Raw genomic sequence first — 19,838 nt, forward strand, 5'->3', positions numbered from 1 at the left:
ACCTTCCTCCAGGAAGTGTCTTATTGCTCCCCTCCTTTCAAGCACCCGATGTAACGTGGGACCTCAATCTGGTTCTGTCTACGCTCTGTCTTTGTACCTCTCTTGCAGCTTTCTTCAAAGATCCTTTCTTGGAAAGTGTCATTTTTGTTGGTCGTAACCTCCATCCATAGGGTGTCTGAGTTGGCTGCCCTTACCTGCAGGGCTCCCTTTCTTGTCCCTAACGAAGACAAGGTGGTCCTTTGCTCTGTTCCATCTTTTCTTCCAAAGGTGGTTACGACTTCCCATATTAATGAGAAGATGGTCCTCCCCTACTATTGTCCATCTCTGTTTCATCCCTGAGAACATTCTGTTCATCGTCAGGTTCTGATGACCCTAACAAGATCCAATGTTTCAGTTACAGAAGCCTTTCCAATTTTCTTTGTGATTCCAGACGGCCCACAGAAGGGCTTGTCAGCCTCCAAGACAACCATTTTTCGATGGATCAGGAGAGTTATTGTGGAAGCCTACAAGCCCAAGTGAAAATCTCTGCCTCTTTGGATCACTTCTCATTCCACCATGGTGGTCGGACATCAAGCCTCTGCTGCTCAGGTCTGCAAGGTTTCCACCTGGGTCTCTTGTCAATACCTTTGTCAAGTTTTACAAAATCCACTGTATGGCTTCTGCCGATGCCAGCTTAGGGCCTAAGGTTCAGCAGGTCACTGGCTGTTAGGTGGTGCACCTGGTCTGCTGTTTTTTTTCCCACCCATTGGGACAGCTTTAGGATGTCCCATGATCCTGTTTCCCCGATGTTATTGAGAATATTGGATTTTTGTACTGACTTGTAAAATCGCTTTCTCGTTCTGTGCATTAGGTGGAACAGCTCCCACCTTATTTCTCGTGGCCCTGTCTGAGGATCAGTTGTTGATATTCTTCCCGGCACTCAGGACTTATTGGTTGCTGATTGTTTTTAGGGGTTTGCTGGTTTGGGTTTCTCTCCTACTTTTGTTACAAAAATCCAATCAGGAAAACGGACAGAGCCCCTTTACAACCTTACTATGATTTCACTTTCCACCAGAGGGAGGTAATGCTCTGGTCTGGTCCGTTCACAGAAGCTTACTGTCGACAGGCCGACCAGCAACAGAAAACTGACTTTTCTATGCCTGCCAAGTTTCTATAATTGTATAATCCGAACTCTTTTGCTGCAGGCTGGACAGTCCTCTGCTTCTCTCCAGGGAACTGAAGCCATGTTGTAAAGAGCATTAATTACTGTACTGCCGTGTGCGGTGAACCAGGCACAGGGGAGGTTCTCTATATAAAGATCCTTTTTGTCCTATAAAGTTCCTATCTTTCACACATATAATATGGAGGTGTCACCTCCTTAAAGAGGAGATGGAAGTAGGTGGCTGAAACAATATTCAGAGGTTCTCTGTACATGACCTTCGGTAGTATTACCAATTTTTGAAAGAATCAAAGGGCTGCCTCACAAAGAAGCAGCCTGGCGATAAGCTGAAAAACACACGTCCGACTCTTGCCGTTATAGACCGAGGACACGCTGCAGCCATCCGTACATTTGTAGCACTGGCATAGGGTGGGTTGCCAATGCCCGGGGCAAGTATTTTGCTCCCCGTGAAGTTAGCGCTCCCCGAGTCCAGCATTGAAACCCTTAAGCCTTCAAATATATGTAGCGTATTTTGAGGTATATACAAATTGTCTCTTCAGAGAGGAAGAGGACCAGAACAAACATTATCATCACTGTCCCCATTGGGGCTCACAATCTAGATTCCCTATCGTTATGTCTTTGGAGTGTGGGAGGAAACTGGAGAACCCGGAGGAAACCCACACAAACACGGGGAGAACATACAGACTCCTTGCAGATGTTGTCCTTGGTGGGATTTGAACCCAGGACCCCAGAGCTGCAAAGCAACAGTGCTAACCACTGAGCCAACGTGCTGACTATTCAGAGCACAGCAGCTGAAGACAAATCCATTGGATTGAAGAGGCGGCCCTTTCTGGCACCGCTGTCTTGACAGTGAGAGTCCAGAGGACCGAAGTGATGCACCCCCATAACCTTTCCCCTCCACACTGATTTATTAAATGTCTGCCATTTAAAGTGAGCTTGCCATTGTAACCCTTTTCTGTAAATAGACATAACACTAAATAATAAAGTTATCATGCCAACTATAGAATAAACTCTAAAAAAAAAAATGAAAATTTTAAAAACAATTGCAGATTTATTGTTTTTTTTTATTGTTAATAATGCCTGCTAAATAAATACCAAACTGCAAAATAGAAAAATCACCCTATTGGGAAGGGTTTAAAAAAATAGTATTTAAGGGATTGTCCATTACTTGGCAACTCCTGCCTAATGGATTCAGGACTCCAGTTAAAGAACAGGGAACAGCAGCTCAGACATCACTGGAACGGTGCCGCTTCCGGAACAGGCGTTTATCACAATTGGGGTTGTCCGGTAGTTGATTTACACTTTTAAGGACAGAGCTAATAGGAAATGTGGTTTTTGTCCAAGTAATCTATACATTTATTGCATATTTGCTCAGCCAGGGTCTCTGAGCTACATATTTCATTGCTTAAAGTTGACTTCCATGTGACAGATTAGGACTAATAGGGGGAAAGTCTCGGTAACTGCAGAATGGGATGTGGAAGGAAGTTAAACACACTTCATCTTCTCTAAATACAGAGCTCAGTGCTCGGGGATTTGGGGGATGCTGGAAGCCAATTCTGTGTTTAGATTTCTGTGTGTTCTGTTGGTTTATTTGTCCCCGGCGCTGTGTGTTTCTGATAACGTATTCTTTCTGGCCCGCGGCAGCCAAAACGAAAAGTGGATAATGAACCCAAATATCATGACTGTGCTTTTTCTGTGTTATTTAGACATGCTGATTTGAAGGTATTGTAAATTGTAAGAGACCCCTTTTATAGGGAGAGCCACAGGGTAGCAGGGGCTGATGTTGGGCTACAACCAGAGGTGACAGGTCTGTGTCTCAACATAAGGGACTACACTTTAAGTTACTGCCTTGTCACATGGTGGGATTCATATTTTATAGTCAAGCTTATTGTCATGGGGATACCGCGACAGCGAGGGGCCAGAAGATCACGGCGTCTGGTTGCTCTAACTCTGGCACCGATTAGAGCTGCTTCACCATCTTATTAAACAGTGCAGGTTTTTTCCTTGCTGGCAGTGAAGGGTTAATCAGTTCTTTTAAAAAAAAAAACGAAAAACAATATATGCCTCACCATGCATTTAATCCATTGTGCTGCTCCTATCTTCTGGGCTCAGACCCACAATGCCGTGACTCTCGGCCAGTATACATTAAGAAAAAGTGGGAAAAGGTTAATCAGTTCAGTTGCTCTCCTGGAGCTTTCCATCCTGGATTGTCTCAGCTGTTCAGTGTTGGCCACTCCCCTCTGCTATATATGCTCGCCACTGCCACATGGGAATTGGCAGTGATAGTTCTTACTGCCTGGTTAGGAGTTGGAGGTGTAAAGTTCAGTGTTTGGAGTTGGTTCAAGAGATTGTTGCGTGGAGTTTGTGTTCATCCTCTCTTATTTGGTTTCACCTTCCTACACCTCCACTGTGTTCCACTCTGTTGTTTGATGAGTATGTTTTGTATGATTTTCATTTATCCCTGTCTGTCTGGTTAGTGTAATTCTATATACTTCGGCCTCCCTGGGTGAGGGAGGGGACAGATAAGGGTTAAGATAGGAGCATAGCAATGTACGTGAGCCCGGCATCTCCACCTTCAGGAGTAATCCAGGGGACAGGGATAAACTAGGGTGCCCCTAGTTCGAGGGATTGGATAGGTGCCCACAGTCACTAGTCACTACGTGACACTCACGTTTGCTGTCAAAAATTAGGATAACTGTGTCAAAACATTACCAGATGAGAGCATATCTATGAAAAGTTACCTGTACCGGTTACAAGTCTATGGTAAAGCATAAAGGCAATTTCATCATACTTCACCAAAGTGACCTTAGGATAGGTCATCAATATCTGATTGATGGGGGGCAACAACTGGGGATGTAGTGTAGCCCAGATTACATATGAAAATAACTAGCATGAGTTTCTACTTCTACATAGTACTTCAGTGTGCATAACTATTCAACCTCTAAAGTCAGTACTTTGTAGAGCCTCCTTTTGCGGCAATTACATCTGCAAGTCGCTTTGGATAAGCCATTGGGATTTTTGCCCTTTCCTCAAGGCAAAACTGCTGCAGCTCCTTCAAGTCTGACCACAGATTCTCAATTGGATTAAGGTCTGGGCTTTGACTAGGCCACTCCAAAACATTTACACGTTTCCCCTTAAACCACTAGAGTGGTGCTTTAGCAGTATGCTTTGGGTAATTGTCTTGTTGGAAGGTGAACCTCCGTCCCAGTCTCAAATCACTGACAGACTGAAACAGGTTTTGCTCAAGAATATCCCTGTATTTCGCTCCATCTGTCTCCCCCCACCCCCCTCGACTTGGACCGTTTTCCCTGTCCTTGCTGCCGAAAAACATCCCCAGAGCATGATGCTGCCACCACCATGTTTTATTGTGGAGATGGTGTTCTTGGGGTGATGAGCTGTGTTGCTTTGGCACGTTTACCTTAGTGGCCAAAAAGTTGAATTTTGGTCTCATCTGACCACATCACCTTCCTCCATACATTTGGGGAGTGTCCCATGTATCTTTTGGCAAACACAAAATGCATGAGCCTTACAATTTTTGTGTGTAGGTAAAGGCTTTTCTCTGCCCACTCTTCCATAAAGGCCACCTCTATGGAGTGTACGGTTTATTGTGGCCGTATGAACAGATACTCCAGTCTCTGCTTGGGAACTCTAAGAGGAAAAACCTGGAAAGGACAAAGAGTGCAAGAGGTGATTGTCATTTTGCTGGTTCAGTATGTCAGTGATAATGGTTTGAGTTCTGCTGTGAACTATTGGTTGTGGATCTGTCAGGTTAGATCACTCATCAGTGAACTGTCCGTCTAATAGTTATAAATCAGAGACCATCCGTGGATGCAGCCTGTCAGCAGCTCACAACCAGTCACTGGTGTTTGTATTGTTCTTGTTTACAGCGATGGCAACAATAACCATAACAGTTACTCAGGACATTGCAATAATTAATGACCTGCTCGTATATATCATGACTTCAGACACTTAGCTTGCAGATGGGCTCCAAGATGTCTTTAGATTTAGTGCACATGTCCATTATTTATTGGGGTTGTGCAATTAATTCCAGTTGTTTAACTATTTTTGTTCTATTTGTTACCATTGTTATGTAATAATGGAGGTAACCAGGCTGGGTGTGCATTGGAGAGGCTGCGTGCGTGCTTCGGCAGAGTGGAGAGAGTGCATGTGTGCGTGCAGCAGAGTGGAGAGGGGGTGTGTGCATGCGGAGTGATGATGCATGTGCGCGACTGAGCGGAGAGGGGGTGCATGTGCGTGGCGGAGCGGAGAGGGGGTGCATGTGCGCGGCGGAGCGGAGAGGGGGTGCATGTGCGCGGCGGAGCGGAGAGGGGGTGCGTGTGCGCAGCAGAGTGGAGAGGGGGTGCGTGTGCGCGGCGGAGAGGGGGTGCGCGGCGGAGAGGGGATGCGTGTGCACGGCGGAGAGGGGATGCGTGTGCACGGCGGAGAGGGGATGCGTGTGCACGGCGGAGAGGGGGTGCGTGTGAGTGGCGGAGGGGGTGTGTGTGCGCGGCGGAGGGGATGCGTGTGCGCGGCGGAGGGGTTGCGTGTGCGTGGCGGAGCGGAGAGGGGGTGCGTGTGCGCGGCGGAGCGGAGAGGGGGTGCGTGTGCGCGGCGGAGCGGAGAGGGGGTGCATGTGCGCGGTGGAGCGGAGAGGGGGTGCGTGTGCGCAGCAGAGTGGAGAGGGGGTGCGTGTGCGCAGCAGAGTGGAGAGGGGGTGCGTGTGCGCGGCGGAGGGGTTGCGTGTGCGCGGCGGAGGGGTTGCGGGTGCGCGGCGGAGCGGAGAGGGGGTGCGTGTGCGCGGCGGAGCGGAGAGGGGGTGCGTGTGCGCGGCGGAGCGGAGAGGGGGTGCATGTGCGCGGCGGAGCGGAGAGGGGGTGCGTGTGCGCGGTGGAGCGGAGAGGGGGTGCGTGTGCGCAGGAGAGGGGGTGCGTGTGCGCGGCGGAGAGGGGGTGCGCAGCAGAGTGGAGAGGGGGTGCGTGTGCACAGCAGAGTGGAGAGGGGGTGCGTGTGCGCGGCGGATAGGGGATGCGTGTGCGCGGCGGAGGGGGTGTGTGTGCGCGGCGGAGGGGGTGCGTGTGCGCGGTGGAGGGGGTGCGTGTGTGCGGCGGAGCGGAGAGGGGGTGCGTGTGCGTGGCGGAGCGGAGAGGGGGTGCGTGTGCGTGGTGGAGCAGAGAGGGGGTGCGTGCGCCCGTAGGAGTGTAGAGCGGGTGCGTGTGCGGAGAGGATGTGAGCGATGGAGAGGAGAAAGAGGGCCGACCTTGACGACATCCAGAGAAAGAAATAATATAACCCTCTAGTGTTTTTGTTTATTTTTTTGACACCCACGACCCTGCAACAGTTGATTTTCTGGGGGACATAACGGCTAGACCCCGCTATGTATTGCTTAAAGCAGGCTGAGCAGTTGTTTACATAGGAGTTATGTGATGGGAAATGACCAACGTATTATATCTGCACTTTGTATCCTCAACCTGCTGTAAACTTTCACCTCTGCTTGTGGTGCAGCTACTTGGAGGTGACCGTATATACACAGACTGAGTATTATAGAGGGCACTCTGTATTGGGGTACTTTCACTTCTTGGAATTTTGGACTAAAAATCTGCAGTGGGATATGGTATCGGCAAGGTGGGTGAGGTTTGCGCAAATCTAATCCACACTCTGCAGAAATTTTCCACTCAGAAAATGACCTCAGGTGTGGAGTTTTAAATAATTAGCATGTCAGTCTTTTCTGTGGTTTTTTTTTCCTATTACGTTGAATAAGGATGTCAAATTCCACAACAAAATGTAAAGTTATGAGAGGTCTGAAATAGAAATCCCCTATTGTCAACATTTAAAGGGAATCTGTCAACCAGTTTTTGTCAACTAATCTGAGAGCAGCATGATGTAGAGACAGAGACACTGATTCCAATGATGTGTCACTTACTGGCCTGCCTGTTGTAGTTTTGATAATATTACAGTTTTATCAGCAGGAGATTATTGCTAGAGGACTAGTAAACCTGCAGCCAGGTAGTCCAACTCCGCCCCCACCACTGATTTCTGCCAATCAGTGATGTGGGCGGGGTTATTCACAGCTCTGCATCCAGAGAACTGGTAGATCTTCAGCAGAGATAACAGGGATTTTATCAAAACAACAGCAAGCAGCCCAGTAAGTGATACATCGCTGGAATCAGGGTCTCTGCCCCTACATCATACTGCTCTCAGATGGGGTAACTAAAACCTTGTTACCGATTCCCTTTAAAGAAAAAAAACCCCACTATACTCGCCTTCATTGTCAATGCTTCCATGGAGCACCAGAGAAGTGCCACGGAGGTGAGTAGTAGAGGGATTTTTTTAATAGCCCCTCTGCTGTTTTCTTCAGGGAGATCTGCCAAACAATCTTCTTAATTTAGTGGTAATTTTTTTGTATAAATTTTCCTGCGATTTACTTTGCAGATTATCTGTAGAGTCTCCTGGACATGTGGCTGTACCTTGAAGCAGTTTGCATAGTTATACTGAAGAATAAAATGCCACTGGTGTGAACCTGTGTCTAAGATGCATGAGGAAATGGACCTGGCCAACGTTTCCACAGCTTATCTACTCCAATGTCCTGGGGGTTATTAAATTTTCTTCCAAATGTAGTGAATCCAGAGTATTCTCACTGCTTCTGTGCTCTGGGTGGACATATTTCATAGAAAGTAATGTCATTGGAACAACAGAAACAAGGATTGGGAATGTTGCATATCAACATGTCTGATCTTTCATTAATGATTCATCTACACTCAAGATTCCTCTGTATTTCCAGCGCTACTTTGAAGTGGCTGAAAACTCTAGTCGGCACTTGACTTAGAGTACGCAAATCGCATGGAAGTGGTCACATGACCACCCACTCGCTACAAACGTAGGGGAATCATGACTGTGTGGGCATTGCACGCTGCTTTAATTCTGCAGTCAGTGACTCCAGACTTCTTTCTTCATCCTGGAAAACCCTTTTAACTATAGATCTGTGTAATGTAAATTATAGGCCTTGGAGGTCCAGTATTTTGGACCCAAGAAGCCTTCTGCAATAATTATCTTGTAAACGTCTCTAGTGGTTTGATGCATCATGTCGTCCTGTGGCGCCGGACTAATGATGGCATACGATGCGTTTGTATCAGCAGATCCTTAGTTCCTTGTATCTTTGAGGTTCCGTCCTGTTTATTGACCTTTTGGTCTTTTGTACCGTTCTCCTACAACAATGCGGTCATTCAGCGCTCTCCAGTATAAATATTTTCTTTACTTATTTCTTTCGGTTGACGAATTGTGTTTGTTTTCAGGCACAAGATACTTTACATGCTGTCAAAGAACCCGCCATTCACCAAGAACGTGGAGTCTCTGCTCTGTAACGAAGCTCTCGTCGACCAAATCTGGAAGCTGATGAATTCAGGTAAACGTCGTCAGCCGAGATGCTGCGGACCCCGATCCAGCAATGGAAAAAGAAAACGCAGACACTTTCCTGTTTTGTAATTTTTAAAATGTAAAAGATGAAAATATTTTTTTTTTTTGCCTGAAATACAAAGCAAATGTGTCATCTTTAACTTTAGGCCTTTTAGAGATTACTCCATCTTTAACTTGCTTAACCATTCACAGTAATTTTAACCAGGGGTGCACAAACTTTCACATGCCACTGAATGTACACAGTGACTGCACCAGCAGAATAGTGAGTGCAGCTCTGGAGTATAATACAGGATGTAACTCAGGATCAGTACAGGATAAGTAATGTAATGTATGTACACAGTGACTGCACCAGCAGAATAGTGAGTGCAGCTCTGGAGTATAATACAGGAGGTAACTCAGGATCAGTAATGTAATGTATGTACACAGTGACTGCACCAGCAGAATAGTGAGTGCAGCTCTGGAGTATAATACAGGATGTAACTCAGGATCAGTAATGTAATGTATGTACACAGTGACTGCACCAGCAGAATAGTGAGTGCAGCTCTGGAGTATAATACAGGATGTAACTCAGGATCAGTACAGGATCAGTAATGTAATGTATGTACACAGTGACTGCACCAGCAGAATAGTGAGTGCAGCTCTGGGGTATAATACCGGATGTAACTCAGGATCAGTACAGGATAAGTAGTGTAATGTATGTACAGTGACTGCACCAGCAGAATAGTGAGTGCAGCTCTGGAGTATAATACAGGATGTAACTCAGGATCAGTACAGGATAAGTAATGTAATGTATGTACACAGTGACTGTACCAGCAGAATAGTGAGTGCAGCTCTGGAGTATAATACAGGATGTAACTCAGGATCAGTACAGGATAAGTAATGTAATGTATATACAGTGACTCCACCAGCAGAATAGTGAGTGCAGCTCTGGAGTATAATACAGGATGTAACTCAGAATCAGTACATGATCAGTAATATAATGTATGTACACAGTGACAGCACCAGCAGAATAGTGAGTGCAGCTCTGGAGTATAATACAGGATGTAACTCAGGATCAGTACAGGATCAGTAATGTAATGTATGTACACAGTGACTGCACCAGCAGAATAGTGAGTGCAGCTCTGGAGTATAATACAGGATGTAACTCAGGATCAGTACAGGATATGTAATGTAATGTATATACAGTGACTCCACCAGCAGAATAGTGAGTGCAGCTCTGGAGTATAATACAGGATGTAACTCAGGATCAGTACATGATCAGTAATATAATGTATGTACACAGTGACTGCACAAGCAGAATAGTGAGTACAGCTCTGGAGTATAATACAGGATCATAAATATATATTTATTTTGTTACTTTTGCACTTTACAAAGCTTTAACAGTTTTATTTTTACGTAGATGGAGCCATATCTGGGTTTATTTCTTGCTGGATGAGTCATATTTTTAATTGAAAAATTTGGCATTCATAAAAGTTTTTCTTTATACATTTAGAATTTTTTTTTTTTTTTTTTTTTGAATGTCATTTAAGACGTGGATTAAAAGGGTTTTTCTCATTTCAATAAACTTTATTTCCCTAGGGTCAGTTAGATGTGAAAAAAACATAATGAGTTTTACTTACACTTTACTGGTCATCGCTGTGTGCTTCCGCTGCTGCAATCGTGACATCACGTTGACAGCACTGCAGCCAATCACTAAGGTCCTCATCAGCTCTGCTGATGTAGACTTCACTAGCCAATGAGTTTGGTGACAGGCTGCAGTGTTGACGTCTTGATGACAGAGCTGCGGCCAATCGGCAAAGTCCAATGCAGCGGTGGAGTCACAACGCTTGACCCGGAGAGTATAGGTAAAGCTCAGTTTGTTTGTTTTTTTATGGGATAATTCCTTTAAATAATTAATTTGCTTAATTTTTAACGATCACGGTGATACAATTATTTTTTTTTTATCTTAACACTTGCTAAATATAAAGCACTTTTTATTTAAAAAAAAAAATGTTATTTTTTTTTTTTCTACATTTTAATTTTTTTTTCTAGTCTTACCAGGGAACTTTGACATTTGATGAATCGATACAATCTGTATGTCTAGTAGTCATTTGTAGGCTTTTTTTGGGCAGCTCATTATTTTAAAGGAAATCAATGATGACCGATTACTGAACCTTCGTCTTACGGGTTAAATGGCCTAGATCGGAGTCGTCTGCTCATGGCTCTCTCGGTGGGCTGTTGGCTAGTAATTGTCTGTAATATCAGCTAACACTTACTGCGTTTGTTTCCAGTAGGAACAACACATTTCGGACGTGGTTGCGTTCTTATGTGGGAAGGGGATTCATTAAAGAATTTTGCACCGGTTGTATATGATGTTCTAAAGTACAGGCAGGGCTAAATCAGGCGCAATACGTACCCGGCGAGATGATCCAGTATAAACACTTGTTTCAGAGCCATTCATTGAGGAAGCAAAAAAAAAACCTCTTGGCACATGCATGTAACCACACTTTGGAGATCTGTCGGGATACCACACACAGACTGCCGGGTTAATTAGCTATTGAGGCCTCCTTCAGGGAGCTCGCTCGGTTTTCCTGCTCAGGTTTCCGTCAGTTTGTGTGAATGGGATATTTCAGCCCCAGTCGCATCATGAAAGTTTGAATCTTATTGGAAACCACATGGCAAGAACTGTAGACGTCCTTTTTTTTTGAAGAATGAATTTGTCCAGTATCCATTAAAAAAAAAAAAAAAAAAAAAATCACTAAATGCTCATTGCGTTATCTGTAAAACATCCAGGTTGCCTTTTGAACTCCATTTTACCAATTTCATATAGATTCTATCTACTGTACACAGTACATGATAGAATTGGTTCTTCTGAGTAACAACTTGTGTCATACTAAAGAGCTGCATTCACACTTCTGCAAGGGTGGGAGATCTTGATCTGAGAAGCCCTTCCCATCATCCAATGGAGATCATAAAAAAGGGCTAATTCCAGCCTTGAAATGCTTGATCGATCTCCATGAAGTACCAGTTTTGTCTTCTCTGTGGTTGGACGTCATCTTCTGCTCTAGACAGCACTTCATGGATGACGCTGTTGTTCCCAATCTTTGGGAATAAATTCAAATGGGTTTTCCCATGTACAACAGTTTTCACAAGATAGCAGCAAAATGTATAATCTCTGGTGGTCCGGTTGCTGATCCCTTTATTGATGCTAAGAACAGGAGGCCCAACGTCCTATTGGGAATGTGGAGTTAGTGAGCCTGTGCCAGCGCTGCGCCACTCACTGTCTGTAGGAGCCGTGTTCACACGTGCTCATTAATACTACATTCACTGCCTGTTTCCAGCGGGCGCCCGCTGCCTGTTTCCCGTGGGCGCCCGCTGCCTGTTTCCCGTGGGCGCCCGCTGCCTGTTTCCAGTGGGCGCCCGGTGCCTGCTTCTTTGGCTTGTGCATCTTAGTAACTAATCAGTGCACAAAGCTGCTGCTCAGGGCCCTAGCACAGTTTTCAGTCGTCTTCATCAGCTCGGTTCCCCTCCTCTTCACCAGTGATTGACATAGTGATTATCTACATAAGCAGCCATCGATGGTTGGTAGACAAGATATCTGTATCCCTGTGTGAGAGACTCATCTCCTGACATTAAAAAAAACAAACGTTTAGGAACTTTAAAGTGCAACCATCGTTTTAAATTTTATTTCATAAATGGAGAGAAATCAGTTTTTTTTTCTCCTCCTGGATTGATCATTCATTCTCAATTCATGGGTAAAATCTGTCTTCAGACACATTGTTACATTACTGATAAGATTCTATGTAAACACGAGAGCGTAGAAGGGGGAGGAGCTCTGCATCTAACTCCTCCCCCTCTACATAGAATTTCATCAGTTGCAACTGTCATGTCCTATCCTTATAGGCTTTAATTTCCACTGATATGCAGCAATTTAATCTTTTGGGGTGTCTTCTTTTTACTTTTTGTTAGAAGGGTCCACTGATGGTGCGGCTGGCTGCATGCTTCCCAAACTCCCCCACTTCCATAGCCAAGTGTCGCATGATTTTTTTGGCCCACCACAAGTTTGCGGAGCTTCTTATACACTGCTACCATACCCCATACTGATCTGCTCTACTACTATGCCAGTACCATACTCCAGACTTATCTGCTCTACTGTTATGCCAGTACCATACCCCACACTTATCTGCTCTACTGTTATGCCAGTACCATACCCCACACTGATCTGTTCTACTGCTATGCCAGTACCATACCCCACACTGATCTGCTCTACTGCTATGCCAGTACCATACCTCACACTGATCTTCTCTACTGCTATGCCAGTACCATACCCCACACTGATCTGCTCTACTGCTATGCCAGTACCATACCCCACACTGATCTGCTCTACTGCTATGCCAGTACCATACCCCACACTGATCTGCTCTACTGCTGTGCCAGTACCATACCCCACATTGATCTGCTCTACTGCTATGCTAGTACCATACCCCACACTGATCTGCTCTACTCTATGCCAGTACCATACCCCACACTGATCTGCTCTACTGCTATGCCAGTACCATACCCCACACTGATCTGCTCTACTGCTATGCCAGTACCATACCCCAGACCGATCTGCTCTACTGCTATGCCAGTACCATACCCCAGACTGATCTGCTCTACTGCTATGCCAGTAGCATACCCCACACTGATCTGCTCTACTGCTATGCCAGTACCATACCCCACACTGATCTGCTCTACTGCTATGCCAGTACCATACCCCACACTGATCTGCTCTACTGCTATGCCAGTACCATACCCCAGACTGATCTGCTCTACTGCTATGCTAGTACCATACTCCACACTGATCTGCTCTACTGCTATGCCAGTACCATACTCCACACTGATCTGCTCTACTGCTATGCCAGTACCATACTCCACACTGATCTGCTCTACTGCTATGCCAGTACCATACTCCACACTGATCTGCTCTACTGTTATGCCAGTACCATACCCCGCACTGATCTGCTCTACTACTATGCCAGTACCATACCCCACACTGATCTGCTCTACTCTATGCCAGTACCATACCCCACACTGATCTGCTCTACTCTATGCCAGTACCATACCCCACACTGATCTGCTCTACTACTATGCCAGTACCATACTCCAGACTGATCTGCTCTACTGTTATGCCAGTACCATCCCCCACACTGATCTGCTCTACTGCTATGCTAGTACCATACCCCAGACTGATCTGCTCTACTGCTATGCCAGTACCATACCCCAGACTGATCTGCTGTACTGCTATGCTAGTACCATACTCCACACTGATCTGCTCTACTGCTATGCCAGTACCATACTCCACACTGATCTGCTCTACTGCTATGCCAGTACCATACCCCACACTGATCTGCTCTACTGCTATGCCAGTACCATACCCCACACTGATCTGCTCTACTACTATGCCAGTACGATACTCCAGACTGATCTGCTCTACTGCTATGCCAGTAGCATACCCCACACTGATCTGCTCTACTGCTATGCCAGTAGCATACCCCACACTGATCTGCTCTACTGCTATGCCAGTACCATACCCCACACTGATCTGCTCTACTGCTATGCCAGTACCATACCCCACACTGATCTGCTCTACTGCTATGCCAGTACCATACCCCACACTGATCTGCTCTACTGCTATGCCAGTACCATACCCCACATTGATCTGCTCTACTGCTATGCTAGTACCATACCCCAGACTGATCTGCTCTACTGCTATGCCAGTACCATACCCCAGACTGATCTGCTCTACTGCTATGCTAGTACCATACTCCACACTGATCTGCTCTACTGCTATGCCAGTACCATACTCCACACTGATCTGCTCTACTGCTATGCCAGTACCATACTCCACACTGATCTGCTCTACTGCTATGCCAGTACCATACTCCAGACTGATCTGCTCTACTGTTATGCCAGTAGCATACCCCACACTGATCTGCTCTACTACTATGCCAGTACCATACCCCACACTGATCTGCTCTACTCTATGCCAGTACCATACCCCACACTGATCTGCTCTACTCTATGCCAGTACCATACCTCACACTGATCTGCTCTACTACTATGCCAGTACCATACCCCACACTGATCTGCTCTACTACTATGCCAGTACCATACTCCAGACTGATCTGCTCTACTGTTATGCTAGTTTAATTTCCATGCTAGTGCTTCCATGGGGAAAATAAAGCTTTACACTGCTCCAAATATTAATCTTTGCAAGAAATGCCCATAGTCAGCACTACTCTTCAGATCTTTTTTTTTTTTTTTTTTTAATGCTTGATCCCAAATCTTAATTTGGGGGGCTATCATTTAATTCACAGACCTACTGGGTCCTCAGAGCAAACAGACTCTGGCCAATAGATCAGCATCCTAAAAGTGGTAAATGTACCTCACCCCTTATCCTTTTATCCCTAAGAATATACATATAGGCGTATAATGTTGCCCATGGGCTACCAGAACGACCCTGGGATCTGATCTCCTAAGGACAAACTGTAGGATCTATAGGACCAAATTTTCTCATTTCTGTAAAGTTTCCATTAAAAAAAGGAGGAACCCTCCCTAAGAGGCCGTTCTGAAAATTGCTGTTTTATCAAACACCGAAAACATACATTTAACGTAAGAAAGAGAAAATCTGATTATCTCCCGTAAGGTCGCTCAATAACTGGAACAGTGAGGACTTTGTAAGAAATGGCAGCCATAAATCTCGGCAGCGTGTCCGTCCTGCACAAGCATATTACTGTGCGTGTCTGCGCTCTCAGGGTCTTTATTGTTATTATATTTTCCAATCGTTTCTTTGCTCTCCGGGAGGTGGAGTAAATTCAGAGAGCGCTTGCCAGGCGTACAAGCTGCCAGATGTTAAAACACGGCCTCGGATTATAGCTTTGCATCCCTGACTTTCCAGTTTTACCCCCCTTCCCCTGTAAAGCACAGAATACGTTTTTGTTTACCCAGCCTGTTTCCGGGATAAAAGTACAGAAAGTCTGGCTTATGCTCCCTCGGTGATACTCGAAACCCCGCTTATATTTTACTTGGGCAGCTGCAGATTCAGCCATATCGAGCAGCTACGTAAAATATATTTTAATTAAAATTATAGATCTAAAAAAATAAATTGCGTATCTTTTTTTTAAATTTTTTTTAAAAAAAGCTTATTGCGCTACATTTAAACTATATATATATATATATATATATATATATATATATATATATATATATATATATATATATATATATATATATATATATATATAAAAATTTAAATATTGCGATATACATATGTGTTTGGATATATATATATATATGTGTATATACAGTACAGAACAAAAGTTTGGACGCATCTCATTTAAAGATTTTTCTGTATTTTCATGACTATGAAAATTGTACATTCACACTGAAGGCATCAAAACTATGAATTAACACATGTGGAATTATATACTTAACAAAAAAGTGTGAAACAACAGAAAATATGTCTTATATTCTAGGTTCTTCAAAGTAGCCACCTTTTGCTTTGATGACTGATTTGCACACTCTTGGCATTCTCTTGATGAGCTTCAAGAGGTAGTCACCGGAAATGGTCTTCCAACAATCTTGAAGGAGTTCCCAGAGATACTTAGCACTTGCTGGCCCTTTTGCCTTCACTCTGCGGTCCAGCTCACCCCAAACCATCTCGATTGGGTTCAGGTCTGGTGACTGTGGAGGTCAGGTCATCTGGCGTAGCACCCCATCACTCTCATTCTTGGTCAAATAGCCCTTACACAGCCTGGAGGTGTGCTTGGGATCATTGTCCTGTTGAAAAATAAATGATGGTCCAACTAAACACAAACCGGATGGAATAGCATGCCGCTGCAAGATGCTGTGGTAGCCATGCTGGTTCAGTATGCCTTCAATTTTGAATAAATCCCCAACAGTGTCACCAGCAAAGCACCCCCACACCATCACACCTCCTCCTCCATGCTTCACGGTGGGAACCAGGCATGTAGAGTCCATCCGTTCACCTTTTCTGCATCGTACAAAGACACGGTGGTTGGAACCAAAGATCTCAAATTTGGACTCATCAGACCAAAGCACAGATTTCCACTGGTCTAATGTCCATTCGTTGTGTTCTTTAGCCCAAACAAGTCTCTTCTGCTTGTTGCCTGTCCTTAGCAGTGGTTTCCTAGCAGCTATTTTACCATGAAGGCCTGCTGCACAAAGTCTCCTCTTAACAGTTGTTGTAGAGATGTGTCTGCTGCTAGAACTCTGTGTGGCATTGACCTGGTCTCTTATCTGAGCTGTTGTTAACCTGCGATTTCTGAGTCTGGTGACTCGGATAAACTTATCCTCAGAAGCAGAGGTGACTCTTGGTCTTCCTTTCCTGGGGCGGTCCTCATGTGAGCCAGTTTCTTTGTAGCGCTTGATGTTTTTTGTAACTGCACTTGGGGACACTTTCAAAGTTTTCCCAATTTTTCGGACTGACTGACCTTCATTTCTTAAAGCATTGATGGCCACTCGTTTTTCTTTACTTAGCTGCTTTTTTCTTGCCATAATACAAATTCTAACAGTCTATTCAGTAGGACTATCAGCTGTGTATCCACCAGACTTCTGCACAACACAACTGATGGTCCCAACCCCATTCATAAGGCAAGAAATCCCACTTATTAAACCTGACAGGGCACACCTGTGAAGTGAAAACCATTTCCGGTGACTACCTCTTGAAGCTCATCAAGAGAATGCCAAGAGTGTGCAAAGCAGTCATCAAAGCAAAAGGTGGCTACTTTGAAGAACCTAGAATATAAGACATATTTTCAGTTGTTTCACACTTTTTTGTTAAGTATATAATTCCACATGGGTTAATTCATAGTTTTGATGCCTTCAGTGTGAATGTACAATTTTCAAAGTCATGAAAATACAGAAAAATCTTTAAATGAGAAGGTGTGTCCTAACTTTTGGTCTGCACTGTGTGTGTATATATATATATATATATATATATATATATATATATATATATATATATATATATATATATATATATATATATATATATATATATATATATATATATATATGTGTGTGTTGGGGGCATTCTCTCTTTCTTCTGTGTTTTATGTCATTGTGATGGAACATTTAGCCAAAACCATTCGAAAAACCCCAGATATATATAAATAGGGATCAGAAAGTTTAGGGTTGCACTTCACCATAACACCCCATTGTCTTCTCAAAGCTATGTACACCTTCGCACAGAATTTCTTCATTTATATGCTTCCTAAATTCAAAGTTATCCAACTTTTCATAAAAAAAAAAAACTCACCATTTTTCTGGTGCGGAGTATCTGTAAATCCTTTTATCTAGCCAAGTGATCTGCTGAGAATTATACAAACCCTTGTTCTGATTGCTACCTGCACCCATCTGCTTTTTTTCAGTGATAGAGATAGCAGGAGAAAAGAGGAGGGTGGTGTACACTGATTTCAACAATGTGGAGAGGAGAGAAAGCGTATTCAGTCTCAGGGAGGGTAGAGATAGCAGGATATAGATAAAAAAGGAAAGTTCATAGTATTAAGTGCAGTTCTAGAATTGTGTTGATACATGAAAGAAAATAGGGATAGTTTTCCATTCAAGTGACAAGACGGAGCCTTATACTATCCAGGCTTGTTTGTCCCTTTCAGATGGTATTAGGATCTGTTCACTAAGAAGGCTTTACACGTTGAAGGATTCCCTTTTCTCCCTACGATAAGCCAAGGTTGTTGTGATTCAGATGGATAAATACCATTAAAATTAATTACCCCATATATACACACTCCTATAATTGTTCTGTTGCCTCAGATGGGCACACTAAAAGGGGTTGTCAGAAATGGGAATAAAATTGGGGCAAAGACTGGAAAACAACTTTAAACAAAAAAAAAGCAGAAGTTTGCTTATTGAATCCACTGCTCCCCACTTATCTTTGTTTACAGGGCTGCAGTGACTCACTGGCCTCAGCAGTCTTGTGCTGCATCACCTCCTTTGTTAGACGGGATGTCATCGCTACAGACAAATCATGGTGACTTTACCTATTCTCTCATAAGCTGTAGTCACACTTGCATCCATTGGTTTTGAGCAATATAAGGGCGACTATTTTACTTGAATGAAGAGTGCTGCACAGCTGGCTGCTGCTCCTTTTATTCCCAAGATTGCTGAGGATCCTAGATGTCAGACCCCAACCTTCATGAAGTAATATCAGATCCTAGCGATAGAAGTAACACACTGTTATTTATTTTTTACAGGTACCTCCCATGATTGGCGCCTGCGCTGCGGAGCAGTGGATCTGTATCACATACTGTTCGGCCTCAGCAGACCTTCATGCTTGCCGTTGCCAGAACTCGGATTAGTCCTTAATCTAAAGGAAAAGAAAGCCGTTCTGAACCCAACCATCATTCCAGAGCCGGTCGCTGCTATCCTGGACCCTTTGCCAAGTGTCAACATGCACGGGCAAGTCACTGGATTTCTAAACAGCGTAAGATTAAAGAACATTTTTAATGTTATGTTCCTAGCTGTGAAATAATCCAGGAATTTGGCAGAAATCTCTGACAAAAATACAATCTGACACCGCTGAGAAGCTTTTGGTCAAATCGGCTTTCGCATTTGACTTCTCTAAGTTTTCAATCACGAAAAATAGTCCGTATATCCAGGTAGTGATCAATAGTTGCTGTTTAGTAAATTTCGCCCTGCAGGATCGTCTACACTATATTCATCCGTCCAGGATGCACATCCATTTACTTAAAGGGTTGTCTACTTTACACAACCCACGTCTTGTGTCCCTGTCACATATGTGTTGCTAGTGGAGGGGCAGCTCTGGTTTGTAGTCTTCCATCCTACTTGAAGATTTATTTAGTTTCAGAAAATAAACATTATTGAGCTTTTAATAAAAAAGTTCTATCATTTCCCATATCGTCCAGTAAGTGATACATCACTGGAATCAGGGTCTTTGCCCCAACATCATTTAGCTTTCAGCAAAAACCTGCTGACAGATTCCCTTTGAAGCTGATACCTCCATTCTTTGTAGACTTCACTGGACACCCAATAATATAAACTTGCTTTATATGGACCTCCTTACTGTAAGTAATTATATTGTAGGTTGAACTGGATTCTTTTATGTGCACATTATTCCCATGAATGGCAGATTCACATCAGGACAGATTCTCAGTCCTTCACCTCCTATGCATAATGAAATAAAAAAATCTGATTTTCAACAGTGGCAAAAAAAGCGCTTAAAATGGTGAAAATCCACGCCTCGGGTCAA

At 44.1% G+C, this 19,838-nt stretch overlaps 1 protein-coding gene across 4 annotated transcripts in view; it reads left to right on the forward strand.

Annotated features, from left to right (window-relative positions):
* TAF2 (TATA-box binding protein associated factor 2) overlaps positions 1–19,838 on the forward strand; it is a 249,454-nt gene that overhangs the window by 207,663 nt on the left and 21,953 nt on the right. For all 4 annotated transcript variants that reach the window (XM_073679808.1, XM_073679810.1, XM_073679809.1 and 1 more), the window contains exons 22-23: positions 8,449–8,558; positions 18,823–19,052. In XM_073679808.1, the coding sequence (XP_073535909.1) occupies positions 8,449–8,558; positions 18,823–19,052 (340 nt within the window). The remainder of the gene's footprint in view (positions 1–8,448; positions 8,559–18,822; positions 19,053–19,838) is intronic.

This window comes from Phyllobates terribilis, unplaced genomic scaffold (assembly GCF_046119375.1).
Source record: "Phyllobates terribilis strain yellow unplaced genomic scaffold, ASM4611937v1 Scaffold_4__5_contigs__length_816908805, whole genome shotgun sequence".
Lineage (NCBI taxonomy): Eukaryota > Metazoa > Chordata > Amphibia > Anura > Dendrobatidae > Phyllobates > Phyllobates terribilis.